The 17,711-nt window shown below is 40.7% G+C and overlaps 2 protein-coding genes across 5 annotated transcripts in view; both read right to left on the minus strand.

The window, feature by feature from the left end:
• Positions 1-548: 548 nt before the first annotated feature.
• mybphb (myosin binding protein Hb) lies at positions 549-10,689 on the minus strand. Of its 4 annotated transcripts, none has more exons than XR_009790280.1 (13): positions 10,371-10,688; positions 8,107-8,172; positions 7,891-8,025; positions 6,740-6,907; positions 5,779-5,867; positions 5,512-5,707; positions 5,064-5,203; positions 4,829-4,988; positions 3,837-3,973; positions 3,322-3,508; positions 3,195-3,248; positions 2,095-2,126; positions 855-2,001 (listed from the first exon to the last, which is right to left on the minus strand). XR_009790280.1 is itself a non-coding variant. In XM_061786122.1 (12 exons), exons 1-11 carry the CDS (start codon positions 10,633-10,635, stop codon positions 3,217-3,219), a joined length of 1,578 nt encoding a protein of 525 aa, XP_061642106.1. In that variant the 5' UTR covers positions 10,636-10,689; the 3' UTR covers positions 549-846; positions 3,195-3,216. The 4 variants fall into 4 exon arrangements, 2 of the variants coding, with proteins under 2 accessions (XP_061642106.1, XP_061642104.1); XR_009790279.1 differs by having other exon boundaries at positions 8,107-8,175; XM_061786122.1 differs by lacking the exons at positions 855-2,001; positions 2,095-2,126 and adding an exon at positions 549-846 and having other exon boundaries at positions 8,107-8,175; positions 10,371-10,689.
• A 1,930-nt stretch (positions 10,690-12,619) lies between these two features.
• LOC133483089 (neuron navigator 1-like) overlaps positions 12,620-17,711 on the minus strand; it is a 42,887-nt gene continuing 37,795 nt past the window's right edge. The window contains 1 exon segment of the mRNA XM_061783699.1: positions 12,620-17,650. Within this exon segment, the coding sequence (XP_061639683.1) occupies positions 17,567-17,650 (84 nt within the window). The 3' untranslated portion in view covers positions 12,620-17,566.

Raw genomic sequence — 17,711 nt, forward strand, 5'->3', positions numbered from 1 at the left:
TATTGACTAAATTGTAACATGACGACCTATGTGATTTTGGCAGGACGTTTTAGCGCTTACTTTTGAGCTAGTGGGCTAAGATTTGGTGGGAATCCAGCTTTCAGGGGAGGCCTCCCCCGAGTCTCTGGACAGCTGTGGGGCCGAGCGGCGAGCGTTAAAGCACTCAGTTTCGCTCCAGTACCATGACGACCTGTATGACTTCGGCACGACTTTCGGTCGCTTAATTTCAGCCCGATTTGGATGGTAGACTTGGGTAAAATAAGTGTGAGGAAAATAACGTGTCTTGTTGCCATAGGTGACTCTAAATCACCTATTTTAAGCAGTTCCCAACAAAATCGTATTCAAATGGTTAGGATGGTTAATTTTGTTCTATAATACAGAAAATAGTGTGTCTTTTTTTCCCCATATGGTGTCCTTAAACACTTCCTTTAAGCAGTCTGTAACAAATTAACTACAGTACTTACATGTACCGGGTTTGTATTTGAATGAGTTTTTTTTTTTTTTTAAAGAGGGGGCCTTAATTTCTGACAACAAAAAAGAATTGCTGATGGCATTTATTTTTTAGTTTATTCACTCAAAACCAGACAACTACCAAACATTTAGTGGAAGGAGGCTTATAATGAGGAAAATAGTTGCTAGGTGACCCTGAATCACCTCATTTCAGCAGTCAGCAGAAACTGTTTGTCCCGAATATACTCGAACCCAAATCATTTGGATGCTGGACTTGGGGCTTACAATGAGGAAAATAGTGTCTCTCTCTCGTTGCCTTGGTGACCCGAAATCACCACAGTTCCGACCGTTGAGATTTGTGTGTGCTGATCTTCTTGGAGAAAACGTTGCCGCACGCTAAGAAAAATGATCAGACAATGTTTATTTCAAGTTCTGGTAGCATATGGGTCATTTACGTGTCATTCGATTTCATAAAGGTAAACACACTTTGCCGCCTTGATTTTAGGTGCATACGTCTCCCATCCTGAAACAGCCAAATCCTTTTTTTCTAAAAGGTATTGATTTAAAATTTCACACCACAATAGTAAAGAAAAAATGCAAAAGACATAAGCAGCTTCATAGGCACCGTGCAAATTGCACAATTCACATCCGTTGCCCTTCAAACTCTCCAAGTGCATAAATGATCCCAATTACTCATTAAACCCATTAGACTCTTGTCTTTATACAAACGTAATAACGGTAAAGACATGCAATTGCCCTGACACTTTCACAAATTCATACATACTTCAGAAATAACATCATCTATTTTGCTGTCTGCTATTGTGTGAATGCGAAATGGCTGCCACATCCTGACACTTCAGATCACAGATCCCTCTGGTGCATTGCAACAACATAATGCGGCTCCCTGCAGTGGCAAAAACAACAGAAGGAACAACGTTGCACTTTTTGGCTAAGAACGGGGGGGAAAGGAACTCCTAAAAGGCGAAGATGCATTTGTGTTAGTTTTCACAGAAAATGCATAATAAGCAATAGGAGAACAATTCTATATGCCCAAAAATGTAATTAGCATCTTCATAAAACATGTTGCAAAACCTGACATTTCATTTGGGACACGTAACGGTAAAAACATTTTGCGATTAAAAGTTTGAAAAATGGAACTTTAACACTGACAAACAATGATTCCCTTTTGAATGATAACAACTGCCAATGATTCAAATAATACTCATGTCAGTAAAATAATTGATTTTCAAAATAAAATGCGGTGGGCATTTTTTACCGTAATCGATTAAATGCTATGAAAACGACTCGTACACATTGGTTAGCTTCGTTATAATCTTTTAGCCTCTGACCACGTCTTTCGTAAATAACAGCAGGGAGGCTAACTAAATGAGTCGTTCGTACAAACATGTTATATAGTATGTGGAGTTTGTTGGCATTTGTGTGGGGGGGGGGGGAAGATGATGGCAGAAATGGATTAGGACTTTTGTATTTGGAGCTGTGGTCATCAGCCGTATGTACTGTACACGTCCTTCCAAGGAATCCAGAACCTTCCTGTCGAGGGTAGAAAAGGTATTTAAATGCACCAAATGTGTTCATTATGAAAGGGAAGATATAATTTTAGACGGGGCTATAAGTGTCTCGCACCTTATGCTGCGAAGGCCCCGCACTCTCGGCTCCTAATTTGGGAATTCGACACACACGGACAAATAACCGCAAGCACAACAGGTGTTAGCTTAGTTTAGGAGCATGACCGAGGCACACATGAAAGCAATTTTGTGTGGGAATAAAATGAAACAATCCACTAAAATTGAAATGAATAAAATGTGCACGTCCATTGCGCAGGCTCAGCACTTTGCTGAGTCGTGGAAATGTGAGTCTCTTTAAGTGACGTGCCACTACCCATATAATTTATGAATTCTGCTGTTCGGGCACCTCGTCCCAGTTTAGTGCCCGCTCGGTGTCGGCAAAAGAGTGTCATGGAGTTCACGTGGGCCACCTCATGTTTACTTGAAGTGGCGTCTACTTGATAGGATAAGTAAAGTTTTTCCTCAAATAGAGGCTTGCGAGGTTTACTGGTATTTACTCAAATCCAGATCCCTTCCAGGCTTGAATTTGAAGTAAGGCATCAATTGGAGAAGATACTTTTATTACTGGGTCTTTATTTGAGGCAAGGTTTGTCTTTGAGTGGAAGCCTTTATTTGTTTAAGAAAAACAAAACAAACAAACAAACAACTACACGGAGTTTATTTGAAGTCAGGCTTCTATCTTAGTGCAAGTATTTACTTGTTTGAAATGTAAAAAACGTGTATTTACTCAAATCCAGTTATCTATCCAGGTCTGTCTTTGAAGTAAGCTATCTATTTGAGAGGAGGCCTTTATTTGTTTCCTCATTTTTTGGCCAAGGGTGTTTATTTATTTAAATTCAGATAACTGCCAGGTGTTTATTTGAAGTAAGGCATGTATTTGAGAGGAAGCCTTTATTTGTTTGGGAAAAAATGTGTGCCCCAAGTAGTAGCCAGGTGTTAGATTTACTCAAATTCAGACAACTACCAATTGTTTATTTGAAGTAGGGTGTCTATTCCAGATGATGCTGATGTCTGTTTTAATTTTAGGGTTGTATACGTCAGGTATGGATCAGTGTTATAAATTAAACGCATGGAGTCATCGTCGATGATGGGTGAATTATTGCATCTTTGGTTCTTTCAATAAATAGTCTTCCCAAGTTGACTGTGATCAATTCTTACCTTTGTGAATGAAGATGAACGCTTATTTCTTTTCTGCCTCTGGAACAACCGGCTCTGTTTATAACGGAGGCACCTTGTTAGTCTTCACGGAACTCCACCCCAAACAAACGTCTCATTATTTACGTACGTCGGACTTCCAGCTTGCAACTGACTGTGACCTCGCCGTGGTTGTTCTTGGCTCGACAGGTGTAAACGCCTCCGTCGAAGCTCACCGGCTTGCGGATCTCGAGGGAGCAGATTCCCTGCACGCAGATCTGACGGAATTTGGGGTCGTCGCCGATGATCATCTGGTTTTTCAGCCATTCGATCTTGGGCTGCAGGGGGAGGAAGGCGGTTTTAGATGGGGTTATTATGTGGTTCTGACTGCGGGGATAGTAACAACATTTGATGTGGATTTGGAGGGTGGTTTCTATTTATGTTATGGATAAACGCTCCACCCATTTTGGAGTTTTGATATGGCGACGACCCCCTGGGAATGCCACAAATGTGCCCCCTCTTCTCACCTGACCCGTCACCCCCGCCGGCCTCTTCTAACCCCCTGTCATCCTAACACAAAGTATACCAATCCCACTCAGAGCCTTCTCATCCGGCGTAGCTAATGACAGCAGGTGAAAGGCTTGGAATGGGGCCGGAGAACCGTACCTTGGGGTATCCCCTGACGGAGCACAGCAACTTGGTGCTGTAGCCCACCGTGGTGGCTCTGTTGGCCAGGGAGGTGGTGAACTTGGGCGCCTCAGTGAAGTCGTGCTCCTGGTAATCAGGGGCCTTGTACTTGATGCCTGCGGGAAATAACACTCTTGTTGAAGAGATTTTTCATCTTGGCTAAATAAAGGTTAAATAAAAAAAAAAAAAAAGAAATAAAAAAGGAGGCTCAGATGTTATGAGTTTAATTCGTTAGCTGAAAGTGCATCGGCAACTGAGGCTCTCCTTGCCCACATGCGAGGGCATTACACTACCTTAACTCGGTAGTCACTGCTAGACGTTTTTCTTTTACGACCCACATAATATTGTGCTCTGTGACAATATAAGCACCAAACCTACCAAAAGAAATACTTTTTTTCTCTAGCATTTTCTACACACTTTCTATTACCTACCACGACAAATACTTTGTTTATACCATACATATACATAGTCCGTTCGACTATGAGGTGCATAAACATATCCTACTTCCAATGTGTCAATCTCTCTGACTCATAAGCGTGACAAACTGAGATTACCCCCCTAATTTATATCATCAGCTCAAAAGCTGCCGATCTCAAATCCAAAGCGATCCAACGCTGCCATCTATTTGCATCCGTTTGTCATTAGATTTTGTAAGAGCTAGAATTTCACAGACAAGCTGGGCGAGACCCTCTTGAACGCCTACCCGTTGAAAAACATACTTTGACGAATATATACGCTGTTGGCAGTAAACGTTGGATTTCAGTTGACAAATATATACATCCACGGCAGTGAATGAGTTAACTGCGCCATTTAAAAAAAAAAATTCCACTTTACTCAAGCGAGCGGTGACATATTTGAAATACGATCATCGTTAACTCAAATTTTGGCACACAACACAAATAAAAAAAATATCGAGCAAGCGACAAACACATACATCAAGTTACCACTGTAGTTTGGAATAAATGTCTTACCCGTCTTGAGGATCTTGGCCTCGTCCTTGGTGATGGCCGCCTCCTCGCTGACTCCACACTTGTTCTCCGAGAACACCCGGAACTTGTAGATGTTGCCCATGATGAGGTCTGAGATCGTTGCGTTGAGTCTGTGGTAGTGCTCCAGCACGGTGAACCAGTCCTGTCAACACACCCGCAACTCTCGTCAGGATCCAGGATGTATTATAACTAACTAGGGTTCCAGTGCGGTTCTTACTCCGGTCTTCTTGTCGGCCTTCTGGATGGTGTAGCCTGTGATGTCCGTGTTACCGTTGTCTTTGGGCACAGTCCACTCCAGGGCCACGTTGAAGCCCCACGTGTCCACGATCTTTACGCTGGCTGGAGGTCCAGGAAGCTCTGTGAATGCACAAGACAAAACATTAGCAAACATTCCAGAATCTCCTTTAATTGGGAGGAGACCTTTATGAGTTTTAAAAAAAGTTTTTTTTCCCATTCTCTCTCCAGATGTTGTTCATGAATCTACCGAGATTATGAGGCAAATATTTGAAGGATTTTAACAATTAAAATTTTCCGTTTTTCCTGGAGTTGTGACTAAGGAGTGTTTTTCTACAGAGACTACCAGGTACATATTGAAGGTTTATTTTTGAGAGGAGGACTTTATTTATAACAAAAACACAGATACTAAACATACGGCGTTCACCTACCGACAATCTGCAGGGTGAGTGTGGCCTTGTCCTCAAAGTCGTCCACTTTGACGCACATCTCGAAGACGCCGGAGTCGTCCCTCTCGGCCGCCCGTATGAAGATGATGCTGTCCCTCTCCGTGCTGCGAATGTTCACCCTTCCCCTCTCCAGGGGCTGCCCGTTCTTGGTCCAGCTCACCACAGGCTTGGGTTTGCCCTTGAGAATACCAGACCATTACGCTTTGGTCACGTGCGACACGTAAGGCGGCTTCCTGGTCTTGTGCTTACTGTGAAGGGGATGGTCAGGTTGATCTTGTCCCCAACTTGGGTCACGTATCTCTGCCTGAGGAAGCGAGGCAGGCGCACCTTGGGACGATCTAAGTGGTGAAGAAAACAAGGACAATATTATTAAAAAAAAAAAATCAGTTTAAGGAAAGAGGCAGCATGGTGGGCGACTGGTTAGAGTGTCTGCCTCAACAATCACAAATGCGAGAATAAGTGGAAATGCCAGTCATGTCGTGTCGCCTTATCGTGTCACTTAGAGCGGATTAGCTGCGCTGAAAAATCACTGTGTGTCTTCCAAAATAAAAGGCTGTCATGAGATTTGAGTGTCACCTGAGACCAGTCAACACTTCTCCCCTGCACACAGACAGGAATTCAACCTCTACCGTACCACGGACGTCCGCCTGCTGGCCCTCAGCTCACTCGAGCTCGACGCCTGGGCATGTGCGATAATGGCCGCAGACATCCCTGCTATTTTTCCGCTGCTTTCGGGGGCCCTTTTGAAGGAAACCATTCATCAAATGCTTTCTCTTCCCAGCGTGCCTGCCAAGATGGGTATGACAACCCAACTAGTTACTAGTTAGGCAGGCAAGTGGACTCAGGGTTTTACGCTAATGAGAATTTAGTGAGCGAGGCCAAAAGTGGTCTTTACTGTGTTGTCATGTCCTGTCTTACGGGAGACCTTCTTTCCCAGGTTGACGATATTTGTATCTCTTCAAATAGTGTGTGTTCATTCACTCTACTGCAGAAAGTTGCTACCATTTATTTCAAGTATGGTGTCCATTTAAAAAGATTTTTTTGTATGGTCTTTACCTTATCGTTACCTCCTTCATGGCCATATTTATATTTCCTTAAATAGTATCTGTTTTAATTTAGCCTCCTGCAGTGAGTGGCAGGTGTTTATTTGATGTAGAAAGTCTATTTTTCTACTTCTTAAGTTCACGGTCTTTAAGATGCCTTGTCTTACCGGCAACCTCCTTCACCAGGACAGCTTCAGGGAGGGCGACAGGCAGACTTCGTCCTCCGGCGTTCACGGCCACCACACGGATCTTGAGCCGGTCTCCGGTGGTCTGGTTCTTGATGATAAAGCGGCAAGACTTCTGCAGGTCCTCGTTGACGGCCTTCCAGTCCTCGGCTGGAAGGATAAGTTTCAGGTTCAGAGGAAAGGTGACAACTGCATTTCAGTCTTTGTGCATGGGCGGGGCGAGTGTCCTTAAGCAAACCTAGAGGACCCCAACCCCCAAAACTTTTTAAAACAACTGCCAAATTTGAAAGTCCTCATATACTGTGACACCATTCACTTTTTCCGGCTTCACGACATCACCAATGTTTTTATTTCTTTTTAAATCGTACTTATATTGTGGATTATTTGCTATGTCATGGGATTTTGCAGTGATTATTTTTCCACACAGACTGTTACTGCAGACTCGTGTTTGGGATCCTTTCACAGTTAATAAAAGAAGCTAAAGTACAACTGGCTTAAAATACACAACTGCACGTTTATGATAAAGTTATTAGGCGTTCATCATTAGCTAATTTAATATAGCCTACCACAACTAGCTAGAATGTGTTGTAGTCCCTCCACACATGATTAGGATAGAGGGAGTATAGGCACATCATCTGGTGCACTTTCAATCACTTTATGTAACAAACAGTAACAAAATACTGTACAGTAAACATAAAAAGACCTAAAAATGTGCCCCCCCACCATAAGCGAGCAAATGCAATGTTTTAAACATATATTTTTTAATACTTTGTAGCTTTAAGCAAACAGCCGCTGATAAGGAAGCTATGCACATTTAAAATGGAACGTTTTGCCATCTTGAGTTTGGTCCACCTTTAAATTGCTGCTCGCTTAGCTTTTAGTCTTAAAGCAGAATTGCCGAAATGCCTCAGTCCTTGTAGGGCGCTCTGTGATGTCGACACACCCAGCAGTAGTCCACAAACTTGTGAGCTGATCACTAATGCAAGAAATCCTCCATCAGCTGCCCCTCTGAATCCCGTCTGGTGATTTACAGGGTCAGCTGAGCGTCTAGCGGCCAGTGTATAAATATCACCGGTTGAACTCTGGCATGCCAGCTTTGCGGCGCGTGCACCTGCCGCGGCCCTGGCACTCACTTCCGTCCTTGCACACCTCGATGGTGTACCCATCTAGGCCGGACAGCCCGACAACCTCTGGCTGACTCCAGTTGATCGTCACCGAAGTGTCGTTCTTGTCCTCCACGAACAGATCCACAGGGGCGCTCGTGGGCTCTGCGGACAGTGATAATAAAACTCATATTTTGGGAATTTCTGAATGAAATTTACTCTTGATTGGGCAGCGGCAGGGGTTACCTTTGGGTGGAGGTGGCGGCGGTGTCGGTGCTTTAGGCTCTTCGGGCTGTGGTGCTTCGCCAGCTTCTGCTGAACGGGCACAGCCAGGATTATTGGCGGAATAAGCGACAGCAAAAACATTTCAAACACTTCCCGAGCTCCCTTTTTTTTTTTTTTTTTTTTTTTCTTCAGCCAATTTGTCACCAAATAAAGAGAGGGGAACATGTACACTGCAAAAACTGCGCTCAAAATCACTAGAGGAAAAGAAGGGATGAAATGAACATAATTTTAGCAAAATTATCTGCTAATAGAACAGGAGAATTTGACTTGGCAATTTCTCAAAACAAAAAAGACTGCTCACCTTAAGAGTAGTGTATTTATATGACCCACACCTATAGAATTTAGTTAGTTATTTTACAATGTCTGATAGCAATTGATATAATCATAAGTAATCATACCTTAAGATATTCAAGAAAAATGCTAGAAGCAAGTGAAAGTGAAAAATTGCCTTTTAAAAAGTAATATCTTGGCAGACAAATATGAAGCATATTTTGATTTGAGATGTTTAATCTTGATTAGGTTTTAGTTTTTGCAGTGTAGCAGCTATTAATACATTTTGTATGTGGAAAAAAAGTGTTTACTTTTAATAATGTTCAAAACAATATGTCAGTCTTTAAAATCTATTTTTAAAAGTAGTAAATAAGTGGAAGTAAGGTTCTAACTTGTACAAATGCATGTTGAAATGTCGCTTTATTGGTTGACAACATTGTTAATTCACATGATGTAACTGAGCCACAACGGCGACTTGGCAAGTGTTGCCTTTGCTGCACGGCTGTAAGACCGTGCCAATGTTATTTGGAGTAGTATTTTGTTTCGCGCATGCCAACGTTAATGCAGGCAAATTTAATGTCGAAAACAAGAACATGTTGGCTCCACATCAACGGCTATTAATTTAAAAAAGAAAAAAAATGAGTGCCTCACGGGCGGGCAGGTGTTTGTAACCCGAAGACGCAGCATCTGGCGAGGTGTTTTATTTATTTTTAATAATGCTCAAATGACAAGTCCGTCAGTCTAGAATAATTAAAAAAAAAAAAACATTAATAAAAGTGAGCTAAAAGTATATCAATGGAGGTTTTGTTCATAAACATAAGACAAAATATCATTACCGTATTTCCCCAAATAAAAGTGGTTATTTACTTAATTTAAAGGGCAAGCTACGTAGATATGTATTGTAAGCTAGTCACCAGAGAATTGTAACTTCCCTATTACAATGTAGCTGCCTCACAATAGAAAGTTGGCAAAGTTGATGCATGGCAATGAGACCATGCCGGTGTTGTATTTTGGTTCCTGCATGCCAGAGTTTGCGATTTCAAACGTATTGTCATGCGGTGTGAACGGGATAGATGTTACATAGTGCTTGCTGCACGGCTGTAAGACTGTGCCGGTGCCATTTGTCGCATCACTGATTAAACAAAAATGTGGTTCAATTTAAAGCGTATGCTCAGGGGTTGAGGTAAAGCGGGCGTTGCACAGAGATCGCACTGAGTGCACTTGTTGTATGGCTGTGAGACCCTACTGATGCCATTTTGTCGTATCTCCGGTTTAATGAAATTTTAGCTCAATTTAATCTAATAATCTTCCATGGTGAAGATAGACAGACATTGCGCAGAGAGCACTTACGGCATGCTGTAAGAACATGCTGACGTTGTTCGTTGTATTCCAGCTTTAATTAAATTGAAAACTAACAGTCACACGGTGGCAATAAACAACATTGCACAAAGCACTTGACGCACGGCTGTGAGACCATGTCGATGTTGAATTTTAAATCTCGCATGCCAGAGTTAATGTAGGCACATTTTATGTGATTTTAAAGCATATTGTCGTGTGGTGGGGATGTGTCGAACGTGACCGACCGCAAAGGGAGCGTTTACGGCACGGCTGTGAGACCATGCATACCCAGTTCAAGAAAGAAAGTTTCTTAAAACCTCACTTTTGTTCTACTACCGGAGGGAAATGCAGTATTTCCCCCAACATGACGCTCATTTCATTGACATATGTAACTAAAGAATTATTATTATTATTATTATTTTTGCCTTGGTGGAGGTATGCGCATGGCTAGTTTGTAAATGAGTAGTTGTATTGATTCCCGAACATGGTGTAAGTTGACGTTAAAATGTTATTGTATGAAGTTTGTAAGTCTCAAAACATGTAGAACAAGCACCATCCTAAGAGTAAACGATGTAAAATAAGTCACATAATTTCAGAGTTCCACACACAAGCTTTACCATCAGCCGGTGCGGCTTCAGCCGCTTCGGCTGGAGGAGCAGCAGGGGCCTCGCCCTCCACGGCAGGCGCGGAGACCTCGGCAGGTGCGGCCGGCTCGGGGTCAGTGGCGGGCGCCGCCTCCGCCGGCGCGGCAGGCTCCGCTGGGGGGACCTCCACGACCGGGGCGGGCTCGGGAGCCGGTGCTGCAACCGGTTCAGGTGTGGCCTTTTGCACCTTCTTGAGAGGGGCGGGTTTCTTCTTGATCGGGGCAGGCTTGGCGGGCATGTTGGCAGCTAATTCCCAAGTGGCAAAAAAAAAAAAAAAAAAAGTCCTTTGACTGTATCCAATGCCAAAGGTTTCACTGGAGTGGAGCGCTTATATACAACCCCCACATCCCCGAGAGAGACAGGCCCTGCCCTCTTTGCAGTGGACGGAATTGACACCGCTTGACTGACTTCGAGCTTAACGAAGCCGCAAATGAAGTCTTAAGGCATTCACCCAGTTAGTGCATTATTTAAATAATAATTACTTGATCAATTATTTTATTAAATGGATGCACAATTTTTATTGTTTAACTAATAATTTATATTTTATTTTATTATTTACAATAAATTAACACACCAATTGGCGGCACGGTGGACGACTTGTTAGAGCGTCTGCCTCACAGTTGTGAGGACTGGGGTTCAATCCCTGGCCCCGCCTGTGTGGAGTTTGCATGTTCTCCCCGTGCCTGCGTGGGTTTTCTCCGGGTGCTCCGGTTTCCTCCCACATTCCAAAAACATGCATGGTAGGTTAATTGAAGACTCTAAATTGCCCGTAGGTGTGAATGTGAGTGCGGATGGTTGTTTGTTTGTATCTGCCCTGCGATTGGCTGGCAACCAGCTCAGGGTGTACCCCGCCTCCTGCCCGAAGATAGCTGGGATAGGCTCCAGCACTCCCGTGATCCTTGTGAGGATAAGCGGCTCAGAAAATGGATGGATGGATGGATAACACACCAATTAATAAAAATATGAAATGTACATGTAAAATGGTGACTGTTTCAAATAATCTTTGTTCCATTATAGACAATAAATTGCCCAATTATTTGATAAAATTTATTGAAAAAGGTTAAATATGTAAAATTGTTTAAGTAATATTTTCCATTTGCATCATTTACAATAATAAAATTGATAAAAATATTAAAGCGATGTAAAATAGTTTACTAACATTTATTATTCGTAGTTTATAAAACTACATTTTATAAAACAAATTTTAATAAGTTATGTAAAATCGTTTATTATAGGGCGGCACGGTGGCCGACTGGTTAGAGCGTCAGCCTCACACTTCTGAGGTGCGGGGTTCAATCCCCGTCCCCGCCTGTGTGGAGTTTGCATGTTCTCCCCGTGCCTGCGTGGGTTTTCTCCGGGCACTCCGGTTTCCTCCAACATCCCAAAAACATGCATTAATTGGAGACTCTAAATTGCCCGTAGGCGTGAATGTGAGTGCGGATGGTTGTTTGTTTGTATGTGCCTTGCGATTGGCTGGCAACCAGTTCAGGGTGTACCCCGCCTCCTGCCCGATGACAGCTGGGATAGGCTCCAGCACGCCCGCAACCCTAGTGAGGAGAAGCGGCTCAGAAAATGGATGGATGTTTATTATAGTATTTAAAGTAAAATACACAATTATTAAATAAAACATTAAATGTATCGCTAGAATTGTTTTTTAATTTGTTTGTTTCATTCACACTCTATTAACAAATGTTTTTGTAAAATTAATTACAAATATTATTTACAATAAATATAATATAATTTACAATAAATTAATTTACCAATATTTATTACAATAATTAAAAAATCGAAATGTACTGTACAGTTAATTTTTTTTACTTATTTATTGTATTATTAACAATGTATTAACCAATTCATAAAAACAATAAAACATTAAATTTAAATATAAAGTATCATTTGAAATTAAAAACCCATTCAGTACAAAAACGTTACCTTTTATTTTATTCATATTTTTTAATTTTATGTACAAAGAAATTCATCAATTTTTGAATAATAAAAACCATTATGTACAAAAACAGATATTAATTTTTTCAAATATCAACAATAAATTTGCCAATTATTTAATAAAAATTAACTCATCATGCAATATTGTTTACTATTTTTTTTATTTGATCAATTACAATAAGTTAACTGAGATTTATGATAGTAAATCATAATAATAATAGCTCGACGGACCTTTTTTTGGAGGGGGGGGGTCAAATGAAGTGAGAAGAAGCAGGTGATGAAATATAACATGTACTTTATTGATTTGAACAAACAGTGGTTGGTTGTACGGTGGGTGGATTTACTGTATGGAGGCTGCCTAGCGCTTTTCGTTAAACCTATCCGCGGTTTTATCGGAACTCGACTCGGAACTCTTTTCTTTGCCGAGCATCCAGAACGCTGCCGTATTTACAATCTTTACAACGACATTTCGTACAAAATAGAGAACTTAACCTTTATAAAGGATTCTTAGAAAAGAAGAGGAATTATCAAATATCGGAGTCGTAAAAAGAAAACAAATTATCTTCCTATTTGTCACACGGCGAGTTTACATGCATTTAGAAAGAAAAACCTTGAACATTTCAAGATAGCTCATAACATCTTTTTTTTCTCCGACTTTCTCCAAAAAATATGACTATCCAGCAACCTGTAATGGCCTCCATTTAGTTTTCTGGGCTACACCCATTCGAATTGCTTTTTCCAACCGTTTTGGAATTTAAGGTTCAATTTGAAGTGGAGAGCTTGACCATTATTTCAAACTAGGTCTTTTTACCCTGTTTCCAACATAACGCCCTTCCCGAAACCACCGTTTTAAGGCTTACCGGGTTATGCCTTCGCTCACGATCTAAGAACTGGAACATTCGACATTGTCAAAAACCCAAGTAGAAGTTGCTGTATAGTCCCAATACAAAACTGAAGTCACGGCTACTACACAGTGACAAGCACAACAACCAGTCCATGAGATGAAACGTTCCAGAAAATAGAGTACAGGGCTTACATATTTACAAAGAATTTGATCTAACCCCTTTTTTTTTTTTTTTTGTGTGTGTGAAACTCATCTTTGTATTCACTTGGAAAGCTAGGTTGACCAATCAGAGTCGGCTAGTCGCAACCAAGCGACCGTTTTAACTTTACGTATAATTTATCGTGTCACGTTAAAGTGGCTGGACATTCATTAACAGGATTGAAGTACATATGAAGTTCATTCAACACCACATCCTTAAAGCAGAGTACACGCATATCGATAATCGGGTCAAATTTCAGCCTTTTTCCAATCAAAGTCAGCATACGCCCACTTATCGCATGTCTTTTAAAGATTATCCTAGGTGATTATCCTATGGTGTGGGGTGTGCCAAATAGGGATTGAACGACTTCATATTTTTTTGTAGTCGACGCTAAGGTGATGATAGTTGAGTTGACTTTGATTAATCAATTATGTCAATGATATATATATATTTCCTTCTCCCGATCAGCTTGAAAATTGGTCAGGGCTGGCAAATATAGATCGCTAGCCTAGTAGCGTAATTGCCTAAATCCTATTTAAACGTTTAAAAAAAAAAAAACGAGAAAAAAACAATATATTTTTTTAGCAAGTCCTAAATATTTTTCATTGATTTGGTAACAGCAAGATTAAAATGGCTTCAGCAATTATGCTATGAGGCTAACAACAAATGTCAAAACCTGTTCAAAATTTACAAAAGAAAAACCTTTTTCTATTTCTTCTTCTATTACTACTCTTTGTACTTTGCTGTATTTATCAGCAGTCTGGATGGTCTGTGGCACAATGCTGCCTCACACAGGTCGGTCTTGGTACTACGACAGACATCTGGTTTGGGGCTTGACGTACACGATTGTCGATGTCGATGTGTGCGGTGTGCTGTGTTGGTCCACTTGAGTGCATCCTGGTCAAGTGTGGCATCGGTCACATTTTAAAAAAAATCATTTGCGCTGTTAAAAATCGCTATGTGTGTACCCCGCTTGATGTAATACAGTCATTTACTATTTTAGGGACAATCTATGTATATTTTACACACACACAAAATAAATACATGAAGCACCTTCCAAAGTGTTAAATCATTCTGACTCTGGAGCAATCCACCAATACCGTAACACGGATATGGTCATATACATGGTACAATGTCTCACGTGACGCCACTTGTTTATATATATATATATATATATATATATATATAAAAAGTTACTCTCAAAATCTATTTAACGTCAACAATCTGGCCAACCTACCCTGAATCGTTGCGTGATCTTCGACAGCGAACAACGGTAAAAGCACCAAACCTACGAAAATGTCGATACTATGCAACATTTGATTTTAAGCTTTTCCTGGTGAGGTTTATGACGTGAATGGACAATGAAGTGGGTGTAGGTAGCTTTAAAGTCATTCACCTTGGCTTTCGCTCTCATTATTAGCTAAGTAACTTTGCTACATGTTTTATACTCGTCTTTGCTTCCGTTATGACCTTTGTCTTACAATCGTTCGCACCTGCGGACATGATTCGGAATAATGTTTTCGGGTTTCACATACGCGAGTGATTATTCGGTTTGTAAGAAACTCGACCGCTTATGAAGGCATATTAGCGCCGCACAGAAAGGACAAAAATCATAGATGTAGGTCAGTGGTCACTCGTGGTACACAAACAAACACTGAATTCAATGTTCAAAATGTGCATAATGTTATAGTGGCTTAAAAAAAAAAAAATAAATCCAGTATAGAACTTTTGTTAAGTACAATTCAGCTGTATTTAACTTTTAGATACTTGTTTCGAAACAAAACCATTGCCTTGTTTATGGTGAATTGCAAGTTAAAACAACAGGTCTCGTGTTTTCAAAAGTTTTATAACGACAAAAATAGGATTGCTAGAACAGATTTGTTCTATTTTTATCAGTTGTTGTCGGGAGACTTAATGAGCAATCCAAACCAATGCATTGTTGAACAGTCTTTTGGAATGTTGAGCAGTAATAGGTTTTAAAAGTCCTTCTACCAATGTTTGCCTGAACAGCATGGACTGGGATAAAATACCAGTAATGTTTGCGACAAAGATTGGATTTTGTTGTTGTTGTATAGTTATATGGATTAATTTAACACATGGCAAAACCTACCTACCTAAATTCTCCAATAAAAATCAAGTTGATTGTTTCTTATGTAATTCTTGAGATGGTAAATTTGTGGTTTTCCTTAACTGTAAGCCATAATCCTCAAAATGATTAAAAAATTAAATATTTCACATCGTGTGTTGTGAATCTGTTTACAATCTGAATTTTTATTTTTGAATTGATGCACTGAAATGAGTTTTCCTCCGATATTCTCTTTTAGTAAGATGCACCCGTATTCTGTGTGGCGCTAATATTCCTCGCGTCGAGTTTTTAAGGAAGTGGAGTCAAAGTGTATCATCATTCTCCTCCTGCTGGTGGAGTAATTGTGAACGTAATACCTGCTATACTGTACATGGCAGCAGTGGTGATATTTGTGTGTGTTTCAAGGTTAAAGCAGCTCAAATAAAAAAGTGCTAGAACAGTTGCAGAGAGAGGGGTGGGGGAAAAAAAGTATGACAGCAACATTTTCCAGTTTGTGAATATGGACGTGCAAGTTCAAAGTCAGAAGTAGCGGCAGAAAATGAAAGGCCATCGAAACCTGCTCATAAGGAGCTAAGCTGACATAAGCACCAGTAATTGTTTTTTTCTTCTTTAAGGCATCTTTGTTGGTTTTTTTTCACCTGATCAAGTTGGAAAGTCAGGGGATTGCATAATGTGTAACATTTGGCTTTAAGAGACGGATGCAGCAGATATGAACTTCAGCAACTTCCATTGTGCTGTCATACTTTTTTTATTTTTATTTATTTATTTATTTATTTATTTTACTTTTGAGAACAGCATCGGTGGACGAGCACACTGATCCCTGCGTTATGCTGCGCAGGGTGTGATGGTTAGGACATCACCTGAAGTGTTTTTTTAAATTATTTTTTTTAACTTTTAGCACCAATCTAAGAAGAGGACTGAGGGAAAGAGGTGGTCAAGGGACCTGAAAGGAATTGTGTAAATACAGGGGGTCCTCGGTTTACGGCGGTCCCGACATATTGTACAAAAGGTTACAAACGGCACAGCGGCAAAAAAAAAATAAATGCTGCTCCTGGCGCAAGAGTTCAGTTACCGCCGCATTTACAGATATTGGGCTTTAGGGAATTTCAGGATGACTCTAAAAAGCACTGTAACCTTTACAGGTGAACTTAAAGTGAGAACAAACGCTTTTCCAAATTTGACACACCATAGAAGAGTGTTTTTAACAACCCTGCCAAATTTGAAAGATTAAAAAAAACAAAAACGTAAAAAAGTATGTAGTGATAAAATTGTGAAAAATCAAGCCGTTCTCTTTGTTTCCGCTAAATGTGTGGAAACAGGCCCTGCTGAAAAATGGTCTAGCACCTTTCTTATGCCTACATATATGTTTGAGCCGCAAAAGTATGTCCATTTAAACCATGCGGTGGCTGCTATACATCCTTCCGGGTTGTTTTCCTCGTCGCAATGGGAGGCACTAGCCACCAGCTATCTTAGTAATAATAGCTAGGTAACTCACAATTGCGCTGCATAACGAGTCATGTGAACGAAGGCGGTTAAGTTATTATATTGTGGGGGAGATGGAACTGGCGACTAAGTGTGTCACCGGGGCTGTTTTAGCCACGCCCCAAAAATCAGGAAAACTGAAATGGTAAAAGCAATTTGATGCTATATTTCCATAATTGAGTACATCATATTCTTGCACATTTTCAGCAATTATCGTCCAAGGTATAGTATTTAGAAACAAATCTCTCAATTCATTTTAAAGGGTCTTTAAATACCAATTCCAATTGAACAAGGTTAGTGGTAGACTCCAATGCATTTGGATTTATGTCGACATCTGGGTTACGTCGCTGTCGTAGGCCGGAATGCCGTCGTAAAGCGAGGACCTCCTTTATATATGTGTTTTGTTTAAGTCCACCTATACTTTCTTAAAAATTCTGCATGATTTTCACTTTCAACTTTTCATTGTAGGAATGATGCTTCAAAATCACCCTACAACCTTTTTCTTTTTTTCTGAGGGTTCCCTAATGCACAGTACATTGTCCTTACAGCAGACGAGTAACAATGACTTTTTTTTCATATGAAGTGCGGAGTTTTTTTTTTAAGTGTAAGCTTGTTCACAGTCTTGGCAGGCTGGGGTCGTCCTTGTCTGGAGATTCGATGTAATTGGCAGCCTCTTGGAGTTTCAAAAGCATTGCCATCTAAAAGCAGAGAAGACACAGTCACGTCCATTTCAGTTAAAAACGCTCACGTTTTGCCACG

This window comes from Phyllopteryx taeniolatus, chromosome 9, assembly GCF_024500385.1.
Source record: "Phyllopteryx taeniolatus isolate TA_2022b chromosome 9, UOR_Ptae_1.2, whole genome shotgun sequence".
NCBI lineage: Eukaryota > Metazoa > Chordata > Actinopteri > Syngnathiformes > Syngnathidae > Phyllopteryx > Phyllopteryx taeniolatus.

What these genes read in the sequence shown, in the direction of transcription:
- mybphb (XM_061786122.1), bottom strand. Translation starts at nt 10,635, where the DNA reads ATGCCCGCCAAGCCTGCCCCGATCAAGAAGAAACCCGCCCCTCTCAAG. An exon ending in GCCGCCACCTCCACCCAAAG is followed by an intron (nt 8,026 to 8,106) that starts GTAACCCCTGCC and finishes CACTGTCCGCAG; the next exon opens with AGCCCACGAGCGCCCCTGTG. An exon ending in AGGCCGACAAGAAGACCGGA is followed by an intron (nt 4,989 to 5,063) that starts GTAAGAACCGCA and finishes GTGTGTTGACAG; the next exon opens with GACTGGTTCACCGTGCTGGA.